The sequence below is a fragment of the Ostrinia furnacalis genome, unplaced genomic scaffold, assembly GCF_004193835.3.
Source record: "Ostrinia furnacalis isolate ACB-3 unplaced genomic scaffold, ASM419383v2 OfSCF0577, whole genome shotgun sequence".
NCBI classification, from domain to species: domain Eukaryota; kingdom Metazoa; phylum Arthropoda; class Insecta; order Lepidoptera; family Crambidae; genus Ostrinia; species Ostrinia furnacalis.
The window spans coordinates 103,693-126,781 of NW_021130816.1; the positions used below are offsets into that span (position 1 = coordinate 103,693).

The window sequence follows — 23,089 nt, forward strand, 5'->3', positions numbered from 1 at the left end:
ATCATTACTACAGGCTTACACGGTGGGGTCTCTACCAACACAATCCTAATACTTTATCAGCACCTAAAAACTTTCTCTGCTCAGTTTTTGGTTGAGATTTCTATGGGACTCAAATTAACTATGTGAAATCATAAGCTAGTATTCAATAATTTAGTTTTTCAGTATAGTTTGGACATAGCTAGATAAAGTCAGCTTTATTGCTATGTTGAAAGTTATTTCAAACGCTTATTAATTGACACCAAGATTACGACCTCTATTTTTGTAACCATTAAAAATAAAATAAATAAATAAATATCCTTGGACGTTTTACACTGCGCTTCTAGTCCTAAACTTAAGCAAAGCTTGCTCTATTGGTAAGCAACAATATTGAATATTAAATACAGTTATGTTAGTAGGTATTATAAAAGAAACGAAGAAGTTTTATAGATTTACAAAATATTGACTAATTCGACAAACTGTTCTAATTTACAAACTGTTCATTTAATGAAGTTTTATTCAAACACAACTAAAGTTTTTTGATACGCTACAAGCTAGAGTCTTCTTGTATTCATATACATTGTGCCCCAATATTCATACGTAGGGCCATGAATACATTGTAGTTAACCATCATCGTGCTGACGTCATCCCCCTAGCAGATTTAAAAGCAATTGCTTGTCGGGAGAGTCAAGGTCTTTATGCTAATGAAACAATTTTAATGTTTATTATATTTCAATGTAGCATGATCATTATTTATCCCTTTAAACTGGCTGTAAAAATATAGATTCATTGAACGGGGTTAATGAATTATTACCTAATTGATTATCACATTCGATTCCTTTGTCTAATGATTACACCTTCCCGAAGAAACCCAGAAGTCTAGAATTCGATTGATGAAACACAAAGATCTTTTAAGCGATTGATCCCAAGCAAATGTAATTTGCTTAGAACGTCGCAGACTTAAATCAACTCGATTGTCCTCAAATAATTTTATTATTCTTATATTGCTTTAGTTAGACCATTTCATTCAAAGTCATCGATCCGATTTTTTTTTTTTTTTTTTTTTTTTTTATTCATTATTGAGCAATTACATATTTGATCCAAATAGCGTCCTAAATCCTTTTTAGGTTTGTCTAGACACTATTGTTCTCTATACAAATAAAAACAAACGATTTAGTATAAGCATTCACAACACTTTCAGATATACAAAATATTATTTTAGCGAGTGCGCACTACGATGACTATGATGATTTAGCCATGTCAGAAGCCAATAGCGGCCTATGAAACAGGTAGCACTCGCATTCGGTGGACCGATGATCTGGAAAAGTCGCAGGAAGCACCTGGATGCGGGCAGCGCAGAACCGGTCTTTGTGAAATCCGTGGGCGAGGGGCTTTTGTATAGCAGTGCACCGAATTCAGTTTAAACGATTTTACAAAATCAATTCGGTCACCCATCCAAACCTGACCACGCCCAGCGCAGCTTAACTTTCCCAATCGATATTAAACCACACAAACCAATACGCCACGAGAAACAACAGCTACAACGCTGAATTTAGTAATCGCTACCAACATGACCACCGGCCTTACGCCCTAAGTTATTGGGCTAATAAATCTTAATACTGCCCCCGCGGTCGGCATGCTAATACCATGTCGCCACATACAGGGTGTCGGTAATTTATTTGAGATACGCTTTAGGAAAGTTTGTAGACTGTGAGCTTTGTCTCGATGTTTTATAGAAGAAAAGACTTTTGGAGAATAATTTTGGGTGATAAATTCAAAATTTACTTACGGTAGCCATTGTTATTTATTTTCTATTTGAAAATGTTTTTGTGGTGTAGAGATACTAACTGTAATAAAAGAAACTGGAAATATAAAATTGTAACAAATAAAAAAATTAAGCCGAATTAAGAACTCTAGAATTTTGCCTTTTGAATTTTTGAGTCGAAAACCTGGTTGTGAACATTGTTATTCGTGGAACAGACAATATTTTTAAACCAGCCTAAAACGTACGGACGTTCCGAATCGTCAAAGGAACAAAAAACCGGCTATTCTTTTCAACCGTTTAAAAATGCATCTACACAAGCTCGGAAAAACCGGAAAAAATAGACCTGACACCGGCAAACAACCAAATAAGCGTCCATTAAACAATTAGTCTATTCGAACTTAAATTTCGAATTATTGATGACAGAAAAAGACTTCTGGTGTAACGTCCATCCTAATTTTTACCGGTTTATTTTTATCGATACCGATGTCGCGTCGCATCACTAGTGATACGTCTTTTTAATAATGAACAGATTTTGTGAACTAACTACGAATCATGGTGTGGGGTTGGCAACAGTTTATTTATTTTTATACGGTGAAATAAACCGGATTTGCAAGGCTGTTAATTTTAAATGACTCTTTATGGGGTGGGGGATGTAGTTTTCATATTTATAGTGTTATCAGATTTAATGGGTTTGCTTGAGAATGTGTTGATGATGAATAATTTTATGTACGGTTTTTATGGGTTTCTTAGAAATATGGATATCCAGTTAAATACGTGATTGATAAACTGCAGTATCTTCTAGTAGACAGGGTAAGTAAAATAAATTAATAGATTAAAATACTAAAAACACACTTTTAATTACTTTACTAAAACGCCAAAAATAAACAAAAATAATTTAGAGCTCTTTGCCACTGACATTCGGTTTTTGTAGGAACGGTTTTTTTTTTGTTTTTCGTTTTATTCAAACACATTTTTGTATTCACACGACAGTCCAGTTTTGCAAAATTCTGCATTACTGCGAAAACTAGATTGCCGTGGGAAAGGGCCCTTTTAAGCCCTTATAATATCTTCTAACAAAATCGTTTAAAACGTCACTACACACCAATCCTAATAAAGCCACAAACTTTGGCCTATACAAAATTAACAGGCACAAATTCGTCGAATCAAACTGAGCAGGGACCGAGTTGAGTTTCATTACAACTTGATTAAACTATTCGTAGGTCCTTTGACTAACTTGAGTCTGCGGCTTTGCCTACTTCGATTTTAGTTGTGACGTCATCACACACCTCACAATTTTATTAAAACACTAGCTTTTGCCCGCGGCTTCAGCCGCGTGAAATTTCGTTTGTCACAGATCGTCATAAATTATAGCCTATATGTTATTCTGGGTTATAAACAATAATGCTGTAAAGTTTCATCAAAATCCGTTCAGTAGTTTTTGCGTGAAAGAGTAACAAACATCCAGACATCCAAACTTTCGTATTTATAGTATTAGTAGGATAAAACTAGGGATTTCAGTCTGACGTCATGTTACATTGTTATAATGTTAACTCCCACTCTTTCTGGCTTGTTCGGAGACATCTAGTTTTTTGCAGGATCCCGTTTATAATAATTAACGTTCACATGTCCATCCCGTTTGCAGTGTCCCGCAAAAAACCGATATACTTCTTTGTTCCACAAAATTTTTAATACAAGCGTTTGAATCATTGAAACTGTTAAAACCTTTACATTTGACCTTAAAATGAGTAAACCTTTTGTAAAGTTATTGATTCGCGTTTCATATCGACAGAAATGATGCATGAGTGTATTTCAAACAAAAACATTTTTCGTCTTCAATTAGAACAGTCTTCTTTTTAAGGCTTTGTTAAATTAAGTCATAAGTACGTATTTTCATGTGCTTTGAACATTAAACCCTCTTAGTATCCTTGTCCTTCTTCTAAATTCCGTCTGTATCTAAATCAAATTTCACCATTGGCTTAGTAAATTTTGTTACATTTCTATCTTTGTTTGTCTTGCTTAGGTATATTTTTATTTAGTTACTTAAAATTATTTTGTTCTGTACTTTATACTGTTCAATGACTCATACTGAAGTTACTTCAGTATCCATAGTAATGTGTTTATGTGAAAGTAACTGTCTCACTAAACTACGTTATTGAAATATTGACAAATTGACTAAACAATTTATAAATTGGACCATAGTGAGAAAATTTAGAGGGAATCGATTTTATCAAGTTGGCGATATGAAGACTCATTTTTATAATTGTTTTTGAATGGAGAAAAGACTATTATAATTTTGTTTTTGAATAAAAAGCCGCAGAATCCAGTTTAATCCTATAGGCAGTTTATATGGATAGGTATGGTATGGATCCCATGGTAGAGTTGCAAACAAACATTCTTTGCATTAAAGCCTTCAAACAATACAAACACAATCCGATTCCGATCCCATGTTTACCGAAGGCAACGTAATATTTTTATGGCAGCGCTAAAACGCTCGAGCGGGATCTTTTATTCGGCTTTTTATATCCGAGATCTTGGGCGTTCGCCTTTTTGGTAAATATGGGTAATATTAAATTCAAAGCGATGTAACAAATTACAAAATGCATGATACTAAGGTCACTTACAAAACAATGATTAAAACTTGAATATGTCAGAGATGATGTCCTGCAGTTGATGTTGAAATGTAGACATAAGGCGCAATCTACATGAAATTAAATTTAATTTTGAGCTTCGACCTATACTTATTAAGCACGTAAGAATGTAATTTATTTAATGAAAATTCATTAAATAAAGTAATCAACAAAGGCAAGTAGATATGACAAACATTATTGACAACACAACAAATAAAATTACTCATTTATAAAAAGTAGACCAGTCTGCTTACTGGATGTTGTTTTATTCTTTTCAATTTTATATTTTGCGTCTTTTTTGTATTTCAATTACTCAAAACGAGAAGAAAACTTCTGAGCTTTTACCGTAGCTTTAAATTCAACGAAACCATTCTGTAATATTTGCCTAGACGTGTCCAGCGGCGTATTTTGTTAATGTACCTATGACGAGGAGCAAATAGTCGTGTATGTCAATACGCGGCCCGTTTAAATATTTAAACTTGAAAGATATATTCCGAAATGATATGTATTTAGTTAGTCTATGACTATCATGATTCAAACATAGTAACAACAACAAACAAGTATTTAGGTCAATAAATTACATATTGGCAATGACGTCACATTACATCTGAAATGACTGAAAATTATTTTCTTTATTTGTTAGAAGATCTTTTATTCTATTTGCAGATCTTTAACTTATAGGTATCAGTAATTAAATCAGTCTTTCCCTAACACTACCTTTTCAAGGCGAGAGTGAATAAGCACTTAGAGGGTATCTGCCCTGTATGTACCATCTTAGACTGCAGCATCTCACTTAACATAAAGTGCGTTTGCGGTAAAAATTACCTGCCTTGTACTACGTTAAAAAAATCATTTATAATCCTCATCTAAACTGTCGATGTATATTTTTGCTGTAGCTTTGAATGTAGGCCATGATTTCTAGTTCCGTCATTTTTAAACTTGCAACTTTTAAGTAAGTAATATTTTGTAGGGACTTTTAATTCAAGCTTTCAAACAAAGGTCTTTCGAATCGTATAATGGCCTACAGTAGCACAGCCCGGCCACACATTCGGCCTAAAGTTGGACAAACAAATCTTGTTCCTTTTAACCTTTTTACCTCGTCCAACTTTACTTCACGCCACACCGCGAGATTCTTCGCGCACGATATTTTTTAAAGCTACTACTTTAAAAACTACTTTTTTCTCAGTCATATTTGCCCCGACTGTATTTGGAATCTAACGAAGTCTTTTACTTTGGTTTTACTAAGAATTCAAATGCTCAAAGCGTTTTGTCGCCGTTTTGCGAAATGCATTTGAAATATCGGATTCATTTATTTATTACACCAATATTTTGATACAAATGTTACTTTAGTTAAGTGCCCAAACACTAATGAATGTTAAAGACATCGTGAACATTTTTTAATGAAAAAAAAATACGGCTTTCTATTTCCGTCTAAAGAAAACATTGATTTCCGAATAACATATTCAGCAAGATAAAATCTTTTACATACTTATTATTGAAAAAGCTAAAGACCAAATTATTCACACGACATCTTTCTAATCAATCAATATTAATAGCCGATAATAGAGTTTATAAACAAAATGTTAATGACGTTGTATCAACATTAGAAGATCACAATACATCATTAATAATTCAACGAAACTTTTCACAGATAATTATACATATATCATTTGAAAGAGATACATTGTTGTGTAAAGTCGAATAAGAATTTTAAGATTTAAAAGTGTAATAGATTATTTTTTATTCCAGTTAAAATGTAGTAAACATAAGTAGACTTAATTTTATACCAAAATCATTTATACATTATATGATCATGATATTTTTCGTACCATCTTGATCTAACAGCATTGAATGTACAAAATACTAAATAATAGGATGGCTTCTATCTACCACCATGTGATTTATAGCACTGAAGTCACCAGCCTAATATCATGCTCATAAGCCATCAAACAAATTGGTATTTCAATTTGTGCGACTCATCTGGGAATTGAACCTCGATTCAGAGAGCCTATCTTTCCACGATGATCTTACAACTACTGTTTTATTCATGAGTCCAATCGATAGAAAAAACTGCCGACACATAAGTAGCGAGTGTTAACGAAATCCAAATATTAGTTTCCACGCGACAAATTAAGACTAATGTCAAACGCAAAGCGACTTTAAGTTGAAACTAAGTCCTAATACTTAATGCAAGTACGATTTAACTGGAGACTAAGTGCTTGGACAAAGCAGCTATTAGCAGTGCGTACGCGACGAAATTAGACAATTTACGATCCTCCGATCTATTTGCTATACATTAAACGTCATAATTTCAACGCTAACATGGATTTGGCGCATGCAGATTTATGTCCTTTCGTAAAACAATGATTATTGTGATTGTAAATTTCTTTTCTGTTCAATAGTAGGTAGATATAGCTGATGCGAGTCATAATCATTTATGTAACAAGGGATTAATTTATTCAAGTATTAAATTGTGAATGATCGGATCGGAAAAAACATTTAATTATGATGATGATAAAACATCACAATATGTTTGACTCTGCTCAGTTTGTGAATACACAATTAAATCAACATAAGAAAGACAACATAATCAACAGATGATGAATGACGGTTTAATTAATTTTTTCTACTTTACTAGAGATTAGGATACAGCAGTGTCACATTTATGATCAACTATTTACTGACGCGCAAAACATGAGGAACTTAATAAATTTCGTCATAAAAAGTGAATGTTCGCGGCATTGAATCGACTAAAGCGTTTGACAACGTCGACCACCCATTCACAGGCTCTTAAACATCCATAACTCAAACGTAAAAACGTTTTATATGTGCAACATGAAGGTTGAATCAGGTAGAAGGTCCTGTGAAATGTATCAACACAGTGCAACTTTTGTATGGAACGTGCGAAGAGGGTGTCGCGCAAGGTGATGCGTTCGGGCCACTTTTTTAACACGTAAGATTTTTTATAATGTTAATATTACACGACGGATGTAGTGTTACGGTTTTATTGTTTAGACATTGTTGTGGGTTATTTCGTTCGCATAATTATTTGATCTTAACTGTACCATTTGTAACGAATCCGGTTGCTGTAGCTTTTTTAAAGTATATTTTTTCTAAATGGCAAATAACTAAAGAGGCACTACTTACACCATTAATAACATTATCGGTAGTGTACCTTTGTATGTGTCATATGTTTTCTAAAATGACTCTGTTGTCACACTTACAATCATGACAAGATACGCCTTGATTTATTTTAAAACTGTTGCGGTTGCATGGGTTTTCACACTTCTTAGTACTATATTTTTGCTCACTGTGATTTGTCAATAGCCTTTGCGTCACTGTTAATGGATTCTTTAGTAGTTTTTAATTTTTTTCGTGTAACTGGAAGACGTTTTCACTTTTTAGTCACTGACCTGTACTCGGCTCTCTGTGAGCCCGATCCTCATTGCGATCTCCTCCCGCATGAAGATATCAGGGTAGTGGGTCTTCGAGAAACATCTCTCTAACTCGTTCAGTTGTGCTGGTGTGAACCTGGTGAAACAAAATTATTGATTAATTGCTTGTCGAATTAATCGAATTAATGCCTTGAAACAACAAGCGAATCCACGTCCACTAGGCAATGCGTCTATGACTTATAACCTAGAGTATGTTATTTTGGTTCAGAGAAATGCAGATTGAAAAGTGATTGTATAGTTTTTGGCAGTTTCGTAAAGATATCTTTTGAAAATAAATATGGTAATTCCGTGCTTGCACTTCCATTGCTATTGGTCACAAACAGCCTAGTAGTAGTAAAACAGGTGGATATTATCTAAAACCTAATTTATACGAGGACTTATGCTGGCCAGAGAGGTTAAAAATCAATGGTTAGGTTTTATTAGAAGCCAGAGGGCTGACTATACGGAACCTTGTTGCAGTGATGAGAAAACTCTTTCTTTATCCCTTTATCATATAAGAAGAATTATGAGCCTTAATGTGCTGATACACAGACGGATTGTAAGCGGTTTCAAAGCGGAGCGGCGACGCGTCAAAGACGTGACAGAAGGCGAAAACTCTAGATGGAAACGTTGCGCATCCGTGGCGTATCAGCCACGTCGCCGCTCCGCTTTAAAAACGCTTCTAATCCGCCGGTGTGACAAGGCCCTTACCTAGTCCGATGCCTCTTTTGCTTGGTCGGCTTGTCGCTGTCTGACGCCGAGGAGGACATGCTGACCGGCACCGTCGCCATGTGCCCCCCACTGTGCTGTTGGTGGATGCCACCTGACAAAAACAATAAGTACATTATTATGGAAATTAGCATCAGGTGTAATGATGATTATTCTATTAAGTTTTTTTTTAATTTTATTTTATTGTTAGGAAAACAAACAGCATTCTATATACACATATAGAGTTACCAAATTAAACTTCACATATTTTGCCAAAAGAGTTTTCAGGTTTACGTAGTCTTGTCAAAAGCTTTTTGCTTTCAATATCAGATTGATTACTTTAAACATGACATTTATACAGTGGGCTGAGTGTGAATTTTCATAAAAATGTATGAAAATTTTCGTTTTTGAACTTTTGTAACGGCGCTGTACAATCCATCATACATTTAATGTTATTTGGTACTATCTACCTATAATATAATTTAGTAAATTGATAGTATTTTTCGCAGGCAATTATTATTCATATTCACTTCGATACATGTTATTGTTATGAGCTTTCGAAACGTACCAACACTACCAACCCCATACTATTATACACACACATTTCCGTGGAGTTTGACAAACTTTTAATGATTCAAAAGCCACCAAAAATCTAACTTACATCAAATAGAAAATACTCTTCGAGGCTAGATTGCAGTATCTTTTCAAAAAGTTGTGTCTTAGAATTGTATTATTAATGTGTTCCAACCCAGTCACACTGTAGCGTGCGTATAACATGACTGTGATGTGTGACTCGCTAGGAAAAAATCCATCAAGCCACACTCTGTTACTCTACTGCCAAATCGTATGAGCTTTACGAGCAATCCGAATACTAAACCAAATTAACACTCCAAAACGATCCTCCATTCCAATAAATCTTACAAAGCTGATCCATTGATGACCGTTCGATGACTCACCACTGGCGTTCCACTCTATTGACAGGGTTTTCACAAGGAGGTATGCTATGCCCATTGTAAATAGTATTATGATGACGTCAAATACTGACTACTGTTTTACTCAATCATCGTATGTAATCAATTAAAGCTGTTGACAGTTTGAATAAATTATGCGTTTTTAGATTGTGTTAAACTCGTCTATTGAATACATTAGTGTGACTGTTTTACATATGTTTAAGGATTGAATTAGGGTGTTTATAATAATTAGACGTATTTTCTTTAAGAACATTTCAATCTACTACTAATAACTTAATTAGTTTCAATTAATACGTGAGACGTGTATAATTTATTTCCAAAAAATAAGTTACTTTTATGATCTTTAGTGATATTATTATCCTGTATTTGCCATATACGAGTATGTATTCGTATAAATATCTATGTAATTATTTACCAAGGAAAAAGAAGCGTTTTGTAAGCTCTTGAAAAAATTATCGATTGATTAGTAGTGTGAATATTGTTGAAGGTCCAGATCCCCTAAACCCCCGTTCACACAGCCGTGAGTGCCAAGGTTCAGACCCTCTCATCCCCTGTCCACACGAGCGTGCGTACCTTTCAAGTGATCAGCCCGGAATTTGTGCGCGATGTGCAAGGCTCGGCTTGAACTCCGTGCGGCTTGCTGTCTTCTAAGCAGGAATCTTTGTGACCTAACCCTTTCATCCACAGCCCTTACGAGCGTGCATACCGCGTGCATACAGCCCTTACGACACCATAAAAGGCATAATTGCCTGGATGGATCATAACAACTTGAATATTAATTTAGATAAAACAAAGATAATGCAATTCACTCAAAGAAAACCGAAATTTAATTTAAACATAAATTATAACTCTGTTCCAATCGAAAATGTACATTCGATCAAGTTTCTTGGTGTTCTCATAGATAGCAATATGTCATGGGAATCGCATTCTATAGAAGTATGCAAAAGACTTTATAGATTCTCTTTTAAGATAAGGAGACATGTAAAGTGCCCCATAAGGGCTACCTTTTTCTTTTTTTATTATTTTCTATTGACGTTCATAAGTGCCACTTGTGGTCTAAACTGAATAAATATTTTTGATTTTGATTTTGATTTTTGATTTTTGCANTGGTCTTCATACAAATCATTGCACTAAATTCCCTACTAATTGCGTTGCATCGCAAGAATCATGGAAAAAACATTTTAACTAGCTTTTGCCCGAGGCTTCGCCCGCGTAAATTTCCTTTTGTGACAGATGTCTTTAAAATTACAGCCTTTTTATTTTTCTCATTTAGAAACAAAAATTTTATTAAAAACAACCAGTTCAGTAGTACAGTAGATTTTACATCATAAATGAGTAGGTCTTTATCTGACTGATCCCACTGAACTAATTATATTACTTCAATGGACTGATCCATCATTTCCGTACCTACTTTTTTGTGGATAACAAAAATTGCTGTGGCCGTGGATATGTTACGGTCAAAGTGATAAATGTGAAAATTATGAATAATCGCCGGTTATTATGAATTAACCGTAACAGAATACAATAAAGAATTATTTTTTTTGATAGCGGCAATCGAAATACACTGCGATTTGAAATCAACTTTCAATCTGTTGGCCATGTTTTACGTGATACAGGCCGGTGACAAACAGACAGCGGAATAGTCCCATCATCACCCTTTACGTAGGATATGGTTTCTTGTTAACTGCTTCTTAAAAAGTTATGCTACCACTTCTGTGCGAATATGACCCAATAATTTAGACCAGTAAGAACTCTTTTGAATGGCATACCAAACCAGACCAAACCCAAAATTTTGAATGTCATAGAGATGTGAAAGGGTAGGTAGAGATTCTCCCAAAAACCCTAAGAGAAGACTGAAGGTCTGGTGACTATTTCCACTTCTCGTTCCCACCATCATAACTTTTATACAGTCAGTGAAAGCCAAGTATCCAGGAGATAGTAAAACTGTCATTAGATTCGCAAAGGAATTAAGCAGAGGAGTTCGAAACTTATGAACCAAGGTAGCTCCATAGCTCCGAATTTTGGCAACTAAACGATTTCATGATGACAGCTACCAAGAAATGAAAATTATCTCCAAACTGACAAGCATAGTGTGCATAGAAAGACAGAAGAAGAATCATAAAAAACATAGAGGAGAGATCTTAAAGACAGGTGAGATACAGGCCAAGAGCTTCCCCGTTGGGGATAAAAAAAGACATCAGATCCTGAACGAGTCCATGATTACAACTAAGAATAGGAATTCTCTGACAGATATGATGTGCATGGCCCCAAGCTCATGAACTCACTATTTGAAGTAGAATCATGAGGGCATTTAGTGTCCACTGCACTAATTTAACAGCAAATGAAGGATTTGGCCTACACTCCCCACCCTGGCCACACGAGTTGAGGAGGCGGAAATAGGTTTAAACAAACAATATGCACACAAATAACTAAGAATCTTGGTGCTTTTAGTACAGGCTTTACACCAGTTGGTGCACTTGCACCGGCATCCTAGTTACTTAGCTAGGACTGCAAGCGAACAGCAATCGTCCTTTGTCGTAAACTTGGCGCATGGAACTGATTGCCATGGTGTGGAAGCTGCAGCAGGTATGCGTAAAGAAAATGGAGGCTAAGAATGGCGCAGAGGGGGTGTTGATTTATCAGCTCAGAAAAAAACTCTCACGAAATGTATATCGAGAATCAAAGGTGGCTGAGTTTTTTCCACTACTTCTTGTCAGCACCAGCCCATTATGTTGATCTGAAGTGGTGGTAGGGCAAGCTATATTTGGGACGTGAGTACCGCCCTGGAAATGGGCGTAAGTATTGAATAAATGATTTGATTTGAGTCCTTTTATTTGTATGTCCACATTCTGTCATCCTTTGTAACTTATGAGGGAATTCTAAAGGTTTTAAAAAGCTTAGCCTTATTAAAAGGCTTTTTTAATTTGTTTAGTGATTGTCCCAGTTTATTTGATTTTCTGCTGGAATTAATTACTCACACATGTGTGAGCTACCCAAGATCTTGATTTGTTAGGGTATGGATTAAATCTTTATATTATCTGAAAAACCTACTCTTCGGAAGCCTGAATGACCTGATGATGATGATGATATATATCACTGCTACTAAACTGCTCAGGTAGATTTTGAAAAAAAATCCTAGTTTATACTATTGCTGTTATCTTATTGGATTGATGCTGCAGTTAGAAAAATAACTTATTGGCGATACTGAGGAGGCTTTACATTCCTATTGCGGTCTGAAGCTGCCTCATGCTTTGTACTCTATCAAGGTTTAATAAAAAAAGAAGAAAAGTTTTTGTTTTTTTTGTTCTATGGTGTTATGGTGTTCCTTACCTNTTTTTCATTTTCATTTTACCTTGCAAGTGATCGGCCCTGATGTTGTGCGCGATGTGCAATCGCGCGCCCAGCGCATGGTGCGGACGCTCGAGGCTCGGCTTGATCTCGTGCGGCTTGCTGTCTTCTGAACAGGAATCTTTGTGACCTGAGAACAAGAATAACATATGAAGATCCCTTAGATATCCTTGGATGTGTCATTTGGTTCTACCTTCTAAATGAGTAGAGCTTTTGGCTTTTACCCGCCGCTTTTTGCACGTTATCTTGAATTTCAAATGGTCTCTGTATTGGTTCTAAATCAGTTCAGTAACAAATACCCAACAGTGCTCCTGCATTGATAGTCCGGTAAGCAAAACCTAGGCCAGAAGACCGTCAAATTGATAAAAACTGGTCAAATTTGGGTCGAACTGATTTTTGGTCAAAACATAGGTAGATAAATAACGCTGCATCAAAAGCACAAGCGTTGTTCATTTTAGAGTAAAGTTTTTTAGTGTGTACCTAACTACCTGTGTAGAAATTCAGAATAAGAATTAATGATCATAAAGTGGAAAGAATGTATTTCGATGAAAATAGCACCAACATAGTTTGCACTTACTCGTACCTACTAATCTAACTAATCTTCTTGTAAATTAAGTTCGCTTTTTACAAGTTTTTCACGCGGGCGAAGCCGTGGGCAAAAGCTAGCTGCAAATAATACTTCGAAATTATACTCGCATCTTGAAAAATAACATTAACATTCGCTATAACTAAGCGATATAAGGCTTTCTTTAGCAAGCCCTCAGCATTTCTGGGTTTTCCACAATGTCAGTATTCCCGGTACAAAGTCAAAGTTTTCCCATCAAACCGAGCGAGGTAACTGTTATGGCGACTTTATTTCTATTTCCTACAGGAACTTGACTTGTACGTTGTTTGGTGTTTATATAAAGATATATTTAGAATTAAATCTTATTCTAATTTTAGGAAATCAAATCAAAATCAAAAGTATTTATTCAGTTTAGACCACAAGTGGCACTTATGAACGTCAAAATTATTATAGAAAATAATAAAAAAGAAAAGTTAGCCCTTATGGGTCACTTTACATGTCTCCTTATCTTTTGGGCCCTCAGCGCTTCGAGACAAACATATGGCAAGTCCTGAGAAGAAACGCCGGAACAAACTCAGTCACCACTAATTGCCGGGAATTATCTAACGCTAAGAATAACCAAATTCGAGTACATCAAATATGTGCACATTATGTGGAGGTGAACATATCAAAATCCCCGCGGGGAGAGGGGGTTTGAAGGTACCATTTTTCGGTTTTTCGCTTAATCCTCGGAAACTATGCGTCCTAGTGATAAGACTAGTATGAACCAAAAAAAGCTTATTAAATATTCTACAGGTGAGATAGTCAAGTTTTTCCATATCTTATACATATAATTTTCGAGGCATCTGCTCTCTGCATAAAGTCCCGAAGTCAGAAATTGTGTTCCAGGCATTTCTCTCAACACCATCATTAACACATTCATTGACTGGACTATTTGTAATTATTTCAATAAGGTTTTCCAAAAATATTTAAGATTATTTAGTTGTGTTTACAAAGTCTTAAAATTAACACTTCAAACTTGAACATCTTAATTCTTTAATGAACAAGTGTGTTAAAAAGTTAAGCTAGGTATTTTCATTGATTAATTAATAAACCTAAAACTGAAAATAATCATTTCTGAAAAAAGTAGCCTCGACAATAAAATGGAATTTCTGTAACATATTACATACATTTTTTAAATCATCAGAATATTTTTCCATAATTTTTTTGGTGCCTAAAAGACAGGTAGAGTCGATTCTAGTTCCGTGAATTCTATTTCACTAGAGCCCATCATCATCATCATCAAGAAAAAAATTTCAGAAAATCACATGCTTTAATAGGTAGGTTTTTAGGGTTTCGTAGTCCTAACAAGGAACACTTATAGTTCTATATATATGTCTGTCTGTCTGTCCGAGGTTTTGCTTGGAAACTATTGGCACTAGAGAACTGTAATTTTGTAGAGGTATGTATATTAACCTAGGCGTCCCCCCACCCCTTTAAAAACTAAACTGTTGGCTTGAAAAATCTGGGAAAATTCGTAATAATACTGCTTTTCATGAACTTTCAAAGAAAACTATAACGGTTAAGATACATCAGTTACAGTTTGTAGTAATAGTCATTGAACTCATGTATTATAAAATTTCTTAACTATTAGTAAAATTCCTTAGAATAAAATATTAAATGGGACTTTAGATGAAGTAATTTTCTTGCTTCTGAACTGAAACATATTGTGTTAACGACGGACAACTACGGAACCCAGCGCGTGGCACGACACGCACTTGGCCAATTTTTTATCGATCTTTACGATATCGCGGAAAAACACTAGTAACAATATTATTTATTTTCTCTCTTCTATTATCTACATCAGCAGAGTAAACACGCTTACATCAAATCAAATAAAAAGTATTTATTTAATTTTGACCAGTATTTTGGAACGTATTTATTTTATTTAAATTTAATAACTTAAACAAAATAATTTAATTAATTCGGTCTCTACTTCTCCAACTTCGTATCGTATGCAGCAAAAATATTTCATGCTTAATATTAAAAGGGTGAGAGATAAAATATTTGGAAAACTTCAATAGCCTTTACACAGAGTGGGCCAAATTTTTTGTTAATAGCAAAACTCGATTTTTCAAAAACGGTTCGAGGTAGGGAATTTTAGTCACAATAGAGCGCTTTATGAAACGACATCGTGCTTTTAGGGGTAACACTGAGAACACTTGATACTTTTTTTTAAATCACCTATTTTTAACGCTATAAGTGTTTTCCAAAAAAATATTTTCTCAAAACCTATCAAGTGAGGTATCAAATTAAAGGTGTATTATATTTAAAACTTAACCTTAACCTATTAAGCTATTGCTTGGAAAAAAATTGGTTTGTTTCTACGAAAACTAGAAAAAAATCCTACGGAAAAAAAATCCCGAACGCGCTCCAAATACATAAAATGTTGAAAAACTTAAATAATTCTTCTGAATTTCAATAGTCATGGTTGAAAGTGTTCACAAATGCAGTCGGATGCATGTCAAAATTATTTTATTATAATAACATAACTATTTTTTTCTCACAGCAAAAACCACCCCTAACTAACAGGCATCATTTCCAAGCTGAGCTTAAGTCGCGTCTCATAAACTGGCGTTAACGGGCCGCGGTGGAGCCGGCCCGTAACGATATAAACAATGGTTTGAGTTTAGTTTTATGGTATTGCGTTGCACCGCAAGAATCATGGGTAAAATGTATTTATAACCATAGAATTATAATGTCTGGAAAGTAAAAGATACCTCGTAAGCGCCAGAAAAGTAGGTAAGTCTGAAGTGAACTAAACCACGTAAACGAACTGGAGGGCACATAGTATGCAGAATCGACGGCCGATTGAGCAGCAAGGTTTTGGAGTGGAGGCCATGTACCGGAAAGCGCAGCGTAGGACGTCCACCCACAAAGTGGATGGCGACCTCATAAAGGTAGCAGAAAGGCGCTGGAAGCAGGCCGCTACCAACCGGCCTTTGTGGAATTCATTAGAGGAGGCATATGTTCAGCAGTGGACGTACTATGGCTGAAATGATGATGAAACTAGACCACTGGCTTAGTCTTTCCCATACACTCAGTTGACCAAGTCAAGCACTAGCGAAAAACGTAAAATGACGATGAATGACATTCGTATGATTTTTGCTGCACTTTAATCGCTTGTATGAAGACTATCCATCTAGGATCTAGGTGTTATTAATCTAAGTTTTTAACTTGCTTTGGTCCAGCTTAAGTCGCGTCTGATAAACAGGCGTTAACGGGCCGCGGTGGAGCCGGCCCGTAACGATATAAACAATGGTTTGAGTTTAGTTTTATGGTATTGCGTTGCACCGCAAGAATCATGGGGAAAAATGTATTTATAGCCATAGAATTATAATATCTAGATAGTAAAAGAAGCTAAAGAAAAGTGAGGCACTCCAAACTAGACCACAGGCTAAGTTTTTACCATTCAAGCACTAGTGAAAACGTAAAATGACATTGGATGACATTCGTATGATTTTTGCTTCACTTTAAAGATCATAGCAGACTTACGTCCGTATTCACAAACGATACTTGCTTATGTGAAGCAGAAAATCGAACGCACAACGTTGAATAGAGCTCTGTGTTTGGTTCGTGTGTCACCGTGTGCGTTCACATTTGTGTTGATCGCTTTCCAAGTTGATAGGTGAGGTACGTTCTTTAGTAGACGCGCTTTTATATGAAGACATCCATTAATAAATCTAAGTTTTTGACTTGCTTTGGTCCAGCTTAAGTCGAGTCTCATAAACTGGTGTTAACGGGCCGCGGTGGAGTCGGCCCGTAACGATATATATAACGGTTTGAGTTTAGTTTTATGGGATTGCGTTGCATCGTAAGAATCATGGAAAAAACATTTTAACTAGCTTTTGCCCGAGGCTTCGCCCGCGTGAATTTTCTTTTGTCACACATGTCTTTAAAATTACAGCCTTTTTATTTTTCTTATTTAGAAACAAAAATTTTATTAAAAACAACAGTTCAGTAGTTTTTGAGTGAAAGAGTAACAACATCATCACGAGATTTTACATCATAAATGAGTAGGTCTTTATCTGACTGATCCCATTGAACTAATATTATATTACTTCAATGGACTGATCCATCATTTCCTTACCTACTTTTTTGTGGATAACAAAAATTGCTGTGGCCGTGGGTATACAATAAAGAATTAATTTTTTTGATAGCGGCAATCGAAATACACTGCGATTTGAAATCAACTGTCAATCTATTAGCCATGTTTTACGTGATACAGGCCGGTGACAAACAGACAGCGGAATAGTCCCATCAGCACCCTTTACGTAGGATATGGTTTCTTGTTTACTACTTCTTTAAGAGTTATGCTGCCACTACTATGCGTATATGACCCAATAATTCAGACCAGATATGTATTTTGAATGGCATACCAAACCCTAAATTTTGAATGTCATAAAGATGTGGAAGGATAGATAGAGATTCTCCCATAAAGCCTGAGAGAATACTGAAGGTCTGTTACTTTAAACAGGCAGGTGCCTATTTCCACTTCTCGTTCCCACCATCATAACTTTTATACAGCCAGTGAAAGCCAAGTACAAGTACCCAGAAGATAGTAAAACTGTCATTAGATTCGCAAAGGAATTAAGCAGAGGAGTGCGAAACTTATAAACCAAGGTAGCTCTATAGCTCCGAATTTTGGAAACTAAACGATTTCATGATGACAGCTACCAAGGATGAAAATTATCTCCGAACTGACAAGCATGATGTGCATAGAAAGACAGAAGAAGAATCATAAAAAACATAGAGGAGAGATCTTAAAGACAGGTGAGATGCAGGCCAAGAGCTTCCCATTTGGGATAAAAAAAAATACATCAGATCCTGATCCATGATTACAACTAAGAATAGGAATTCTCTGACAAATATAATGTGCATGGCCCCAAGCTCATGAACTCACTATTTGAAGTAGAATCATGAGGGCATTTAGTGTCCACTGCACTAATTTAACAGCAAATGAAGGATTTGGCCTACACTCCCCACCCTGGCCACACGAGTTGAGGAGGCGGAAATATGTTTAAACAAACAATATGCACACAAATAACTAAGAATCTTGGTGCTTAATTAAGTACAGGCTCTGATTGCCATGGTGTGGAAGCTGCATCAGGTATGCGTAAAGAAAATGGAGGCTAAGAATGGCGCAACTGAGAGGGGGTGTTGATTTATCAGCCCAGAAAAAAACTCTCACGAAATCTATATCGAGAGTCAAAGGTGGCTGAGTTTTTTCCGCCATTTCTTCTTAGCCCATTATTGTTAAACCTTTGTTTGTCACCTGTCATCGCTTTGCAATGGAGGGAAGTCGAACCTTAATATCGAACTCCTCCTATGTTCTTCTGATTAATTTCGTTGCGGGTCCAATGACAGTTTAATTTCCCCCGGGACAAACTTGACCTTCATTGTTTTTTTATGGCGGTCAAGCTGTAGATCCTGGCTACACAGGAGTTGCAGTGGTGGGAACGAGAGGTGGGAATAGTCCCGTAGCCCTTTATTGTCCCGAAGTAGTGGTACGGCAAGCTATATTTGGGACGTGTGTAGCGCCTTGGAAAGGGCCTATAAGTATTGAATAAATGATTTGATTTGGGTCCTTTTATTTGTATGTGCACATTCTATCATCCTTTGTAACTTATGAGCTAAGCTTATGAGGGGATTCGAAAGACTTTAAAAAAGCTTAGCCTTATTAAAAGGCTTTTTAATTTGTTTCAAAATCAAAATCAAAAATATTTATTCAGTTTAGACCACCAGTGGCACTTATGATTCTTCCAGTTTAATTGATTTTCTCACACACTAAACTCACACAGAGTTTCCCAAGATCTTGATTTGTTAGGGTTTAGGATATGAATTTAATCTTTATCCTACTATCTGAATGGAATACCTACTCTTCGGGAGTCTGAATGACCTGACGATGATGATGATATTACTGCTACTACTGTTCTGGTAGATATTGAAAAAAAATCCTAGTTATACTATTGCTGTTATCTTATTGGATTGATGCTGCAGTTAGAAAAAAAACTTATTGGTGATACTGAGGAGGCTTTATATTCCTATTGCGGGCTGAAGCTGCCTATGCTTTGTACTCTTCCAATGTTTAATTTTGCAAAATTGTGCAAATAAATATTTGAATTTGAATTTGAATTTGAAATTTGAATTTAGTAAAAAAGAAGAAAAGTTTTTGTCTTTTTTTTCTATGGAAGAAAAGTTTTTGTTTCTATGGTGTTGCTTACCTCCTAAAGCTGTCGCCGTGAGGTTGTTGAGCATGGCCTCAAAAGGCCAGCCTTGGCCGCCCCCTATGCCGACATCTTCACCGACAATCCACCGCAAACCACTGTCAATATCCGCAACCAACACTTTAACCTACACTACAACACTTCAACCATCAAATTACTGTCCGATTCCCGAACCCCAACACAGAAAACCAAAAAACATCTTAACCAGTCAATCACTATCTCAAAAAATTCCTCGAACACTCACAAGTAACGTCAAAAAGGACAAAATACCAGCGAAAACCCGCCTTAATACAAAATAATTAGCGCTATATTATACCCAATTAGGTTTAATTACGACTCCGTTGAAACTTATTTACACACTTAATTTTTGTTATAAAATTAATATAACCCGTTTAGTATCAATTTGTATAAATTTGCAGTTTGATTGGTTCGCCCTTAAAATGATCGTTTAATGTGAAAACCGACGGTCGACTGGTACAAAAACAGATCCGCTAGCATTGTTGCCGGCCTGGCCACGGGATCGCCGCGGCCAAAACTATATCTGTCTCTGTCCCCCCCATGGACTTCCCATAAGCATTCTCGCGCGCCGCTCAGTGCATCAGTAATAGATGCTTACATTTTGTTTACGTTCGATTTGAACAAACGAATAATCTATTATTTCATTCGTGCACGTATTATTGATACGGACCTTTCGCGTTCATGCAATATTCATGTACCGACACACGTATATCCGTCTCATTCTTATCTACGCGTCCCACGTCGTGTTTGAATGGTTCTGTCTCTGTCAGCGGTGGGTTTTGAATATCGAGCGCGCGGACGCCGACCAATGGGAGCGCAGAGAAATCACTTTGAGCCGAATAGGGCTGGCTCGCGCGTCACGATATTGAAATATTATTGCTATATCCTCCGCTAGGCGTTCCGTTCTTTGTAATGGAAAAAACAAATACAGCAGCGGTATAGGCGCGTATAGCTGCGAGTAAATAAGAGTACTTGAAGCGGATCGCTGGAAATATTTCAGAGAGAGAAACGAAACGTCGCGGGCTAAGTGCGATTTCTTGTAAAGCGCCTTCAATTTTGGACATTGTTGAATAAGGAATGCGGTATTGGGAGGAACGGACCTTTTTTCGTTTGATTAAGTTTGTTTTTTATTTGAATTGTTTGTCTATTTTGATCTACATTGGATGCAGGTGAATCGAACTGTGAACAAAGCTTCATTGCTACAAAGTTTCTCTCAAGGGACTCATCAGAATTACAACTTTATACGTATTGACATCCTTTATTTATAATTTTATTATTCTTATTGTAATATCCTATACTATTATTTGATACAAACTGCATTTTCGAATGTCACTTAATTCTGCAAAAAAATTAGAGTCTGAATGATACTTCCGAGAAAAAGCTTTCTGAGCTTTTTCTTATTTTGAATAGTTTTAAATAATATGAGCACAAATTCAAAAGGTATCACAGTTAAAATTATTAACGATTTTGTAATGAAATAAAAACCAAGCGATTTTCGAATTAGAACTATTAGACGCTATAAAAATTTATACAACTATGCTCATATTTTATAAATATTTGATAAAACACAGTCATGTTTAAAACTTAACAATTAAATTATCAAAACTTGGTCCTACTTGACTCTCATCATCATCATCATTTCCAGCCACAGGACGTCCACTGCTGATCATAGGCCTTCCCCAATGATTTCCACTATTTGACTCTACGGGACATAAAACCCAAACCTCGACTCTGAACAAACCGAAAACAATGCATCTACATAAACTAGTTAGCTATACAACAACGCAATATCGTGCCCACCCCACCCCCACTAGGGGCGATGGAATTTAATTTGTGCCTCCTCCAAACTTATGAAATTCCTTTCGAATGAACGTTTGCGAGCCTTGTGAGTGCAGCAAAGAGGTTGGGACTCTTCAGGTATAATTCAAATGAGTAATGACAATTTAATCATTTTGTAAGTAAATAGAAAATGTAGAGTCTGGAGCACATCAGTCATTTAATAAAGGTAAAAAATGTAAAATCTTTGGCATATGTTGGAAAATTCAAGTCCATAAAGTTCGGTCCGATATGCCAACGATTAAATTAAACTACTAGTATTAAGTTTATTTAAACGTAATAGGTACAATTAATACTCTCACCAAAACAACCCAAAGTAAATTGATTGGTATTCGACCAATATTTAGGAGTAAGGTTTATAAAATCTGTGCTACTAAAGCTTTATAGCTCCTTCATCGTCATCATCATTTCAGCCATAGGACGTCCACTACTGAACATAGGCCTCCCGCAATAATTTCCATAATAATCGGTTGGTAGCGGCCTGCGTCCAGCGCCTTCCTGCTACCTTTATGATATCGTCGATCCACCTACGGTTTAGCTGCTTGAATAAGTATTACTTATTTGTTAAGTAATACTTACGCTTCTACGAATGCTCCGTAGATGCGTGGAATATACGCACTTATGCGACTACGAAATGACTTTCTCCGCAGTTGCTACGAAACTACTACGAGTTTACTACGAAATCTACCCCTTGCTAAATTATTGACCTCATAAAAAGCACTGCTATTTTCAATGACTACGAATGATCTAAAAATCGATGTTAGCGGTTTCTGAAAACTACTATCTACTATGCTGAAATAAATTATCTAGTTTTGTTAAGATATTATTATTAACGCTAAAGTAATTAAGGGCGTTGAATGTTTTTCTTCTCACACAAAAACTGTTGGAAGAATTTTCACGAAATTTCCAATAAATAGCACCTCAAAATTTTACAGCAGAGGATCACATAGGAGTACCTCCTAGTCATATTACTTACAAGTATCTAAGCGTACTTGACGCGGTCAGGGAAGAAGTTAACATAATAGTGATAATAGTATTAATAATTTTATACACCGAATAGTTTGTCTTTATTTTTTTCTACTTTGATAATCCTACTAATATTATAAATGCGAAAGTTTGGATGTATGGATGTTTGTTACTCTTTCACGCAAAAATTACTAAATGTATTTTGATGAAACTTTACAGTATTATTGTAAACCCAGAATAACAAATAGGCTATAATTTATGACGATCTGTGACAAACTAAATTTCACGTGGGTGAAACCGCGGGCAAAAACTAAAATCTATATTTATTTATCCATGTCAGATTACCAGTCTCGCCGTAAACCACTACTAGTCTACATCACTTCAAGCTAACACTATAGAATCTTATGTACATACAATAGATGTTACATTACAACAACCATATAAAATCTAATGTACCAGCTTCACCTTCATAGAGGAATAAACCGTGAAAATTCAATTTGAAATTCCTTACATTTCACCTGGAGGGGGGAAGGTTTGGGGGTGGGAGGAATGCTGGAGGGTTGCCTAGCGACGGAGGAGTACAAGAGGCTGTATGGAGGCTATGGTTCT

At 35.8% G+C, this 23,089-nt stretch overlaps 1 protein-coding gene across 2 annotated transcripts in view; it reads right to left on the minus strand.

The window, feature by feature from the left end:
• The window catches only part of LOC114366203 (homeobox protein orthopedia), a 52,339-nt gene that overhangs the window by 20,186 nt on the left and 9,064 nt on the right, over nucleotides 1-23,089 (minus strand). The window contains exons 1-4 of one of the 2 annotated variants that reach the window (XM_028322987.1): nucleotides 19,658-19,691; nucleotides 12,834-12,959; nucleotides 8,514-8,625; nucleotides 7,782-7,899 (exon numbers count right to left, since the gene is read on the minus strand). In XM_028322987.1, coding sequence (XP_028178788.1) covers nucleotides 7,782-7,899; nucleotides 8,514-8,625; nucleotides 12,834-12,959; nucleotides 19,658-19,691 — 390 coding nt within the window. Of the gene's footprint in view, nucleotides 1-7,781; nucleotides 7,900-8,513; nucleotides 8,626-12,833; nucleotides 12,960-19,657; nucleotides 19,692-23,089 lie in introns of those variants that run through there. The other variant, XM_028322988.1, reaches the window with a different exon arrangement.